This window comes from Pavona decussata, unplaced genomic scaffold, assembly GCF_977016875.1.
Source record: "Pavona decussata unplaced genomic scaffold, jaPavDecu1.1 SCAFFOLD_248, whole genome shotgun sequence".
Lineage (NCBI taxonomy): Eukaryota > Metazoa > Cnidaria > Anthozoa > Scleractinia > Agariciidae > Pavona > Pavona decussata.
The window spans coordinates 74,688-85,959 of record NW_028145652.1 but is presented as its reverse complement, the minus strand read 5'-3'; the positions used below and the strand labels follow the sequence as shown (position 1 = coordinate 85,959).

General features: G+C 38.8%; 2 protein-coding genes across 2 annotated transcripts in view; both read left to right on the top strand.

The window, feature by feature from the left end:
- The window catches only part of LOC146457074 (cytochrome P450 3A24-like), a 38,141-nt gene extending 28,932 nt beyond the window's left edge, over positions 1 to 9,209 (top strand). The window contains exon 4 of the transcript XR_014858606.1: positions 8,841 to 9,209. The gene's annotated coding sequence lies outside the window, so the exon portion shown is untranslated. The remainder of the gene's footprint in view (positions 1 to 8,840) is intronic.
- Positions 3,790 to 9,209, top strand: LOC146457075 (cytochrome P450 3A24-like). Its single transcript, XM_085092376.1, has 3 exons — positions 3,790 to 3,946; positions 4,130 to 4,702; positions 7,746 to 9,209. The coding sequence occupies exons 2-3, from the start codon at positions 4,168 to 4,170 to the stop codon at positions 8,729 to 8,731; spliced, it is 1,521 nt and encodes a 506-aa protein (XP_084948502.1). The 5' UTR covers positions 3,790 to 3,946; positions 4,130 to 4,167; the 3' UTR covers positions 8,732 to 9,209.
- Positions 9,210 to 11,272: the final 2,063 nt, after the last annotated feature.

The following is an 11,272-nucleotide window of genomic DNA, read 5'->3' as shown; positions in this document are numbered from 1 at the left end:
AAACTAATTTAATTTAATTCTTATTGGAAGATTAACTTTTATTGTTATTTTGTATATTTTAGTATAGTTTTATTTATTATTATTTTAGAGTTGGCGTGATGTCCTACGACTTTACCGACATAACGACATTTAGGTTTAGATTTAGATTTAGGTTTTGAAACTTCCGTTACCGAAACTATTTGATTATCGCTGGCTTTATACCGGATGACATGTTCCTAAACTATTATACCCTGGAACAACACTTCCTTTCCTACATGTTTAGTGGAAGAACGTTCCTCTGACAGCACATTATAAAAAATGACAATGAAAACAGAACAGCTACGTCATCATTTTTCAATATTTTGAGGTGCCAGTTCAAAACAAAACATAGCGAAAAACTTTGATGTTTTTTTTTTTTTGTTTTTGTTTTTGTTTTGTTTTTTTGTTTTTTTGTTTGTTTGTTTTTTCTCATTCTGTAGGTCTGTAACTTACTTCAAATGTATATTATGGTTCCTAGTCTGCTGTGGGGTTTATTTTAAGCACTCAAAAGATTATTTCAAGAAAAGAAAAAAGATATAGTGTAGCATTGTTTTATTTCCAGCAATAAAAGGTACCACGCGGCCTGCAAAATAAAGAAATTGCTATAACTTTTTTTAGTACGTAAATTATGATCATCCGGGTGAGTGTAGTCCTGAGAAGGACTGTTTGTGGTGACTTTGACTGACGTTTCGACAACCTGAGCGGGTCATCTTCAGAGTCAAGTGAATTGTGGAACGTCGGTAGGTGGTATATACGTCTCTGGTTGTTAACCTGATTGGTCAACGAAGTCCGGATGTTATTGGTCGTTTGTCAGTAAGCCGTGATGTTATTAGCTGTGAAGACTGTAAAAAGTGATTGGTGCGTTTCGATCCGTCTTTCGTTAGTCAAAAAGTCCGTGGGTCTATTGTTAGTAAAATGTTTATTGTTTGTCTGTTTCGTTGTTGTTGTCAACAACAACCCTACAATATCCGTGTAGCTCACAAAACTATAACCACTTCACGACAACTACTGACGAAAGTAAAGGACAAAGACGAACCGAACCGCAGACAGGGAGCAGTTTACAAGATCAAATGCTGCGACTGCCAGGCCACTTATATTGGTGAAACCGGCAGGAATTTAAACGTACGACTGACTGAACACAAACGAGCAACTAAAAATTGTGATATCAACAATCACATTGCTGAGCACCATTTACAAACGAACCACAGAATCGACCGGGACTCTGCCAAGTGCATTACCTACTGTACAAATTATTATCAACGACTCACTCTGGAAAGCTGGTTTACTAACTTAAAACAAACGCCACTCAACCGTTGCCTACAATTACCTGCACCATACAAACGACTTATTGACAACAACAAACAATAGACATTTTACTAACAATAGACCCACGGACTTTTTGACTAACAAAAGACGGATCGAAACGCACCAATAACTTTTTACAGCCTTCACAGCTAATAACATCACGGCTTACTGACAAACGACCAATAACATCTGGACTTCGTTGACCAATTCCTTATCAGGTTAACAACCAGAGACGTATATACCACCTACCGACGTTCCACAATTCACTTGACTCTGAAGATGACTTCCGCTCAGGTTGTCGAAACGTCAGTCAAAGTCACCACAAACAGTCCTTCTCAGGACTACAATCACCCGGATGATCATAATTTACGTACTTATGACATGACTCCTGGGTTCAAGCCATTTACAACTTTTTTTAGATTAAACATTATTTGAGGAAATTTTATTTTTTAATCATTGAATAATGCTTCTGTTAGTTCATAAAATTGGTTCAGTAATTTGTTGACCTTCGATTTTTCTCAAATTCTGTAGAGAAAAAGCAAGAAAATTGAAGCAACATTCAATGCTATTAAATGGGCGAAATGAGTAACCAGGATGTCAGGAAACTACGGCAAAAACCGACATGTTTAGTAATGTGTCACATGTAATTTGGTTATTCATCCTATGCTAGCGCTTGGCATTTCAGGTTGAACTACATCTCGTTTATCGCAAATACGAAGTGACTCTCAGGAAGTCTTTTATCGTTCACCTGTCATCAAAGACTGGACTAACGTGCATGCTCAAATACGCCTAATACAACGACGCCCAAGTATACGCTCCCACTTCGCCTCGTTTTAACCTCTAAAAGATAGGTTGAGCACCCACGTCACTTTTTTAGTTCGGTGGATTTCATGAACTGAGAAATGTAAAAATTATCTCTAGATAGAAGCTCCGTCCCTGTTTAAGAAAGCGCCGGGAACTGGTTTAGGGGTAATGATTGAAGGCAGACTCCATCTTATGAAGGGAATGACAGTGATTTCAAAGAATGTCCAAAATAATCTCTAGATAGAATTAGTAGCTCCTTCGCTGTTTAAGAAAGCGCTGGAAAATGGTTTAGGGGTAACGATTGAAGGCAAACTCCGTCTTATGAAAGGAATAACAGTGATTTCAAAGAATGCCCGAAACGATAAAATAAGCCCGAAAACGCACATGAATACACCAGAGGTGAGTCAGTCTTATTCATTTTATTCATAATCGACAGCATTTTATTTCCCATACAAAGTCTTATAACGTGTTTAAATTCTCAACGGCTGCCTTTAACAATACCGCTTGCACTCAAAGGTCATCGTTCCGCTAGTAATTAATTTTTACACGCTCTCTAGTGACGCCAGTCTGGGCTGCTTGTGGTTGTTCTTGCACGGAAGATCCAGCGATTCAGTTAACCTGTCTAGAACCTGTTTTGTCCCTGGCCCAAGATCTACGATACGCGATATATGGGTCACGTATTATGTATCATGTTATGCATCGTCATGCTTGCCTGAAGTGCTAGTACGTCAGGTAAGTGACATGATATAAAAGAAACTGCCTCTGTATCTATTAATATCCTTGTTATTATCTTTGCCAAGCCTGCGCCCTGGAGAGGGCACTTCAGCTTCGCCCCCGCACCGCATCCAAAACCGGACTATTCAAGCGGGAATCCAAAGGTTTTCGAGACCAACGGATGCCGACACATGGGCAGAGTTAGAAGGCTCAGTTCAAGGAAAACGTATATTAAGATTTACTCGCGATTAAAGATTCAGTGTACTCTAATAATAAAATTACAATGATCTTGTTGCTATTATTGTAAACAAGAAGACGAACAAGAAGAAAAAGTGAGATAATAATTACAAATTTGAAATTACAAGTCCAATATTTAATATCAAGGGAGGATATGAAAGTAGAACTAGATATATTTTAAGTGAGGAAGCCTGACTTGTCATAAGCCTCATGGTTTCTTTCAGGTTTTCTCGCCATTTATTTTCTTACATCAATTTTCTTTATTTTTTTTCCACCTGTTAATGTTGTATATGGCAAAATAAATGTTCTATTGTATTGTATTGTATTGTATTGTATTGTATTGTATTGTATTGTATTGTATTGTATTGTATTGTATAGTTTGCGAAGCTTTCAGCAAAGTGGGCCCTTCATTATCCTCAGCCTCTAGTCAAATATAGTAGATGTTCTTCAACGATTCAGTAACTTTCAGTGAACGGCATTGGGAAAACAAACGCTTTTTATGTCCAGGATTATTAGGAGTGCGACATGTCACAATTTTAGTAGCTTGGGCTTTTTCACGGAGACAACGTGACCCGATTACTTTCATCAGTGCTTCCATGCATAACAAATAGATTACGATAATAGCTGACAGAATTATTCATGATTTTACGTCACGTACTTTAATACGCAATTCAAACAAGACAAGCTTGTCAAAGAACAAAATATACCGATGTCACGCATAAAAATAGGTACAGGATTTCGCAACGTTACTGATATATAAGCATCAATAAAGGTTGTATTTTATTGCAAACAAGAAACTCCACATCAAGTGAATCGCTCGACTTTCTATCGTAACCGTAATCCACTGTTTTACAAGATAAATTAAGAGGTAAGTAACCGTGTGAATCGTTGCTGTGTGATCGACAAATTAGTTGCTGAAGCGTCTCTAATGAGTTCAACTGCAAAATCTTTTGATTTTGGTAATGCAGCAGTACGTAAATAAACAATAGTGATCTTTCCTAGCAGAGTTTTGTGGAATACAAACAAACCCCGCATTTCTCTTTAATTCTAGCTCACACATCAATCACGAGAAAGACTGGAAGGGAAATAATGGTGGAATTGCTGCGACAGATGTTATCTTTGGCTTCCTTCGATCATACTGGTGTTATCGTGTCGCTTTTATTCCTCGTTGGGTTGTTTCTCTACTGGTGTGGAACGCGTGGCTTCGCAGACCTCAAGAAACTCAATGTCCCTGGACCCAAACCTCTTCCATTCCTGGGAAACATGCTCGAAGCAAAGAAATATGGTGGACTGCATCTTATGCACCTAGATTATTTTAGAAAATACGGCAAAGTGTTCGGCATCTGTCTTGGCGGTAGGCCATCATTAGTCGTTGGTGACCCCGAGCTATTAAAGCAAATCATGGTCAAGAATTTTCCGACCTTTCACAATCGTTTCCAAATTCTACCACCTGCTAATAAGAAAATGGCCAAAAACGTCTTGTCTGCAAGGGACGACACTTGGAAGCGGATCCGTAACACGCTGACGCCGACCTTCAGCGCCGGAAAGATGAAGCTGATGGTGCCGTTGATCGAGAAGTCGTGTGACACGCTTGTGGAGAAACTTGAGAAAATTTCCGATACGGGTGAGTAATGAAATAGTTTTCGCTACTACTTGATCTTGAAAGTAGTTTGTTTTAAACGGAGTTTAATAAGTCGAAATGTATCCATTCAGCTGACTGCTAGGCTCGGCAAACAGTGTCCTTGGTGAATTCCTACCTGTCGCCCAGGCCAGTCGTACTATGGTTACCGAAATGTAGTAAAATTCGAAAAAATATATTCTCATTCGATAAAATATATTTTTATTCGATGAAAGATATTTCCATTCATTAAAAATATATTTTCATTCGATAAAATATATATTCAGTGAGATGGTAACCTAAGGCCTGGTTTCATAGCTTAAGCATGGCGACAGATGAAGTTGCCTAGAGTGACTCCACGTGGGATGAGTGTTTCTCAGCTCTTCCTCATTCCACTTGACGTGTAAGAGTGCAATGGTTCGAATGTTAGCTTAGATTTTCCCTCAGCAGCAGTGTTATTTAATCAGTGGTCCACAAAGGAGATAGATTTGACAAAATAAATGTATCGGCTGGACATCAAGACTCACTATAAGCCAACTGAAACCTTTCAATATACATACACTCGGTTTTTTATATAAGAACGTCGAATTTTGGAGCTGAGGCTGAGCGTTCTTATATTTTATTGCGATTTGAGGCTGAGAACGTTCTTAAGATGTTCTTAAATAACATGGTATACACTACATGTATTTCAGTAAATCAATGAGGACGTGACCAGGAAACCTTTCAAAGCGCATTGTCTGCTGAGATATGGTATCAAGAACTGCTGATTATGACAAACCGAGATGTGTGTCACCATTGTTAATGTTATACAAAACATGCCCTTAAGTATTTTGGTTAATTTACATTTGTTACCTTGATTTTATATATACAGATTAGCAAAATAAAAACGTTCTTAATCGACTCTCAGCCTGAGGAATGTTCTTAATACGTTCTTAAAAATTTGGTTAATCTCAGCTCGACGTTCTTGTGAAAAACGTTCTTATAAAAAAAAAACAGAGTGTATACTATACCTCGTGTCACCCACCAGGTGTCAAAAGAGGTTTTACTAAAGGCGAAGCAATAAGAGTTCTTACAACAAACTCTCAAAAACGAATGAATGTTGTACCGCTAGTACTAAGGACACGAATGATGGATCACTGAGAGAATTAACTCTACAGTGTATATTAAAGTGCTAAAGTGAACTCATGAATTTCCCAATGAGCGTTAGCTCTAGTAAGGAAATCTCGATTGCACGAGGCACAGAAGAAAATCTCCGACCTCGGCGGGAATCGAACCCACGACCTCCGGATTTGATCTTTAGTTGCTATACTGACTGTGCTACAAGGCCAGACGGGAGCAAGTGGTGAGTACTTGGGTACTCATCCCACGGGAGCAAGAACAATGGAACCCGGTTAATACGGACACCACGGGGACATGCGAAAGCGTCCGTATTATCCGGGTGTCCGTGTTAAGCAGTCTCTCAGAAAAAAAAAACCTCACAGACAGTTGGACACATATTTTATCTATACAAAGAATAAAACAGACATTTTTACGTCAACAAAACACCGTCTAATTTCTTAACTGTACAGTAACTGTTACCTTACTCTCACTTGTCATAGTCTCGGACTAAAATTACTTTGTTGTTACTGATCAAAGATGTCCGCTATTTTGCTGTTTTTTTTTTTTTTTTTCAGGATTAAAATCGTATTAACCCGTATAAATATGTCATTATTTGAACAGGGTACAATGCCAGTCAGCTGGTGCACATGCGCATTAGATACCATTTCTTAGCTGATTTGCATATCACACTTCATCGCACGTTCCGCGCTGAGAAGCGCATCCTTTGAAAAATCTAAACAAATCTTGTCGAGTCGAAGTGTTTGCCAGTCAAAATTATTATAGTGATTATAGACCTAATGTCATATTAGAAAACTCATTTTCTTGATACCATGGAGAATTTACTGATGGACTTGTCCAGGGAAAGCCAAACGTCAACGAATACCTCTGAAGTCGAAGAATCACTAGATAATCGTTTATTTCGGTATCCGGTCGTGTGGAAAATTATCTTAGCTGTTTCTACGTTTCACAGTATTTGCATGAGAAGCAAATTGAGTTCGAATATTACAGAATATGTCAATTTTAAAACGTAGCGAATCGACTGAACTGCAGTGTAGCGAAACTACTTTGTAGCGAAACGACCGGTAAGCTTTATTTCTGCTTTCAATCACATATTTTGCTTTTATAATTGCGTTTCTACGGCTTCTCCACTATCTATATTTAGGAACCAAACCCACGTCATTGCGAGAACGCTTGCTCGACTCGTAGAAAAACAAGGTTCTACTAGAGGTTGTCCTTGTCGAGAAGATAATCGACTGTGTACCGAAGCTTGTCTTCGTCTGAGCTCCAAACCAAGTAGCCATGACGCGAAGTTCGAATCGTTTACGAAGATTCCCTCCGCACGAACCTTTCGCCAGGTTGAGATAATGCGATTTTCCAAATATATATCATGGCGATTTGCTCTCCAATGTTTTTGATTGATTTCTCTTGTTATCTTAGTCAACCCAGGCGATTTCTTCCGCCCGGCGCCTTCACGTTTCCCACCTCTTCTTTTCATGTTCCGTTGGAGACGCGATCCATACTGTAAAATGTTGCATTGTAGAAATGGTAACCCGAACAAATTCTTACAATAAATGAACTGAGGTTAAATTGGTAGGATTGTATTCTGGGAGAAAATCGTGTTGAGTTTAACCGTTTGTATAAGGGCACTTTTCAGCGTTCAATACCAAGAAAAGTGTGTTGTACATCAGCAAGGTTTCAAGCAAACCTTACTGAGCGTTTTGAGGTTTTGGCGATTCGTGGTGGAGGGGGAGGGGGGTTTGGGGGGGGGGGGGGGGTGTCGCAAGAGGAAAATCAAACCTACGGAATGCACTACTACGAGGTGCCATTCGTAGAACGCTGGTTGTTATAGTTATTGCCTTTTTTGTGTGTGTCTTTTTTTTTTTTCATTTATGTTGTCTTTTTTTTCATATTAAATATTAATCTAAAACGTTTTTTCCTTGAACGTTTACAGATCAAAGTGTAGACATGCTGGATTGGTTCAGTAAGATGACTCTCGAGGTGATTTTATCCACGGCTTTTGGTGTTGACGCCAAAATTCAAATGGGAGAAAACACTAAAATGCTCACGGAAGCGAAGAAACTGTTTCAGATCCCTCAAGTCCTCCGGCAAATTGGTCGCCTGCCATTTGGCACTTTGCTCTTTAGGTTGTTAAGCAGGGTGAGTGGCGTTAAAATGAGCTACATGCAAGAAGTTGCAGAAGAAATCATCCAAAGCCGTCGTCAGCAGGGCCTCACGGGACGGAAAGATCTGCTGGAACTCATGATGACGGCCAATGATGAGACCACGGTAGAAGGTGTCAGCAGACTTACTGATGACGAGGTGGAAGCCCAGTCCGTGATTTTCCTATTGGCTGGATACGAAACGTCCAGCAACACACTGAGTTTTACGCTATACCACTTAGCTGTGAATCCAGATGTTCAAGACAAGCTGAGGTCAGAGATCAATGAAGCCGTGGAGACCAATGCAAGAAAGAAGCCTCTGTACGAAATAGCCCACAACATCGAATACCTGGACTGCGTTATCAAGGAAGCTCAGCGATTGAATCCTCCTGTTGCCTTTGTCAACCGTGAGTGCGATGAGGATTATGACCTTAACGGAATCCACATTACTAAGGGAACGGAGGTTCAGATTCCCATATATGCCCTACACCATGATCCTGATGCCTGGGAGGACCCGGAAAAGTTTGACCCCGAGAGATTCCGAGGCCCCGCTAAAGATGCCCAGCACGCCTTCCAGTTCCTGCCCTTCGGTGCTGGACCCAGGAATTGTATTGGGATGAGGTTCGCCCTGATGGAGATCAAGCTCGCCTTAGTGAAAATCCTGATGAAATACAAGTTTGTACGCTCACCCGAGACACAAGTGCCTCTTATCATTCATGCTGGTGGTACTTTGACTGCAAGAGATGGCGTGATGGTTAGAGTTGAATCTATACTGTAAGGAATTTGTAAATGTTAGTATTACGTTCTTTGCAATGCAAATAATTAGCATATAAAAACATTGGAGTCTCTACCGCAGAAACTGTCTTTTTTTTTTAATTTTTTGTTAGAAGTGATGGATGATGTAACCGCGAATATTAGTATTCATGTGTATGGGTGAGTCGTGCCAATTTACGATTAATACATGAGCGAAATTTTGTTTTTCCGTGGAGGTTATAGTGGGGTAATTTTACGGATCGTGCAGTGAGATCCAGAACCTCAGTGCTATTATTAAGTAACAAACGCACTAAGCTCTAGTATATTGCGTTACTTTCTGTACTGTTACAGTAGCTGCCCATTAGTTTGAATGTTACCACCCTCGTTTAACTAAAAATCCCTTCCAGTAAATTATATATATTCGGCCTGGTCAGCATTTAATGGTTAGAAGTAATTTCTTTATCCAAAGTTGTTCAATGTAACAATAAAGATTTAAGAATATACCTGTAAAACCACCATCCGATTTTTTTAGACAAAATATAATTGATGTCTTAAAAAACGGGTTTATAGTATTATACTTAGCCGGCATCAGTTGGAATTAACCTGGTAATCTTGATGAAATATATAAAATTAACACGAGGAAGAGTGTTTAACGCGATCTCCAGATACCGAAAAGTGGTTTGAAAAAAGTGGGTGTAGCCCATTTTTAACCAACTTGGAAGTGTTCGGAAATAGGATGAAACACTCTTTCGGGTGTTTAAAGGGGAAGTATCACGCAGATTTGCTGTCATTTCAAAACCCAAAAATGTTTGTCTCTCAGCAGAAACAAAGAAATGATTGTCAAGTTTGTTATAAATTATCACCCCAGTGCGATAAAACTGTCGATTACTGCCTCTGGTCAGAGACAGAGTAGGCCGGTATGGATTGAAACTTGAAAAATGTTAGGCAAATGTTTTTCAAGTTCTCGCATTTTTGGTTCTAAAATGCGCTAGAACAGATCACGAGTTGTTCCTTTCAAGAATTGAGTTGATTTCTTTCCTCTCGTCATTCTAGAATTATTTGGCAGCTGATTGAAGGTTTTATTTCATCATTTTTAACAAAAGATACTAAAACCCCATTATACTTCCCCTTTAATATAGCCTCGATAACATATCCAAACCTCCTTATTACATTATTTTTTACTCGTTCGAGAACCACTGATCAATTCCTTCACCTGATCAAAAAGAAAATAACATAACATCGATCTACGCTTCGCATAGTCGCCCTGACGTGACGTGATCTATTGCACGTAATGATCGATTTTAATTTTTCTTAACCCTTTAAGCCTTAACAATGATCAGCATCAAATTTCTCCTTCGAATATCAATGCTTATATACCCCCCTAAGGTCATGAGAATTAAGGATATGATCATCCAAGGTGAATTTTCATGATATTTTAATAACTTCTCCCCAATACCTTTATAAGAAAAGTATGGTGACAAGATAGGACAGAAATAACATTCCTTTTATGTCCACTTTGGATATATGACACCAACGTCAATAGTTCAAGCGATTTCATTTAAATCAGTACTTTCGGCAGTCTTTCAAGGCACCCAACAGAAGAATTTAGCCATACGTAAACAGAGTTTTTTTTAAACTTTTCCAATGAGCTGGAAGAACGCAGCTTTTAATTAAGAATGGACACCCTGGACCGGACCGATTACACCTTTGACCCCATTGATGCCAAATTTACATTAACAATTAAAGCTAGCTTTAACAATAAACAGAAAACATATCTGTACCAACAACTAAATGAGTTGGATAACTTTTTTTCTTTTTAACTTGGTCGTATCCAAATAGTCCTTCTTTCTTTGTATTTCAGATTAAGTAAGCCGTCTTATCGTCTCCGTAAACTTAATAGCAATGCTTAATAGTAGTAGTAGTAGTTTTGAGGGTAACGATTGTCCACATGCGCAATGGGTGATGATTCTGAGCACGCGATATGATGACACTTACTCAGTCAGTTTTAAACTAGTGAATGCATTGAACGAGTTGTTGCTGTGATGGGCGTTTGGTGTAAACTTTATATGAAGTATACGAGCCACTCTTATAAATGTGGATCATATAAGACTGGCCTGCAATTGAATGTAAACTTTTGGATGTTTAGTTTTATCACAAGAGTATAGTTAATTGCTCTAAAAATTAGCAAGGCCATTGGCATGATAGCTAAATTGAGACATTTTGTACCCTTCTCTATTCTTGTCATGTTATATCAATCTCTTATTTCCCCCTACCTCATGTATGGAATTAGTTCGTGGGGTCAAGCTTCTCAGTCTAACTTAGAAAAGCTTCTTCTCCTACAAAAACGAGCTCTACGTTTGATGAACTTTTCGACAAAAACTGAACACGCTATTTCTTACTTCGTTAACCTTAACATCCTACCTGTTCATTTTCTCTATATCGAATCTGTCTCCTGTTTAATGTATGATATCCAAAACAAACCTGCTCATATTCAAGATTTATTTAAACATGTCTCAGATACACATTCCTACAACACCAGGTCAGCAACTGCAGAAAAATTTTATAT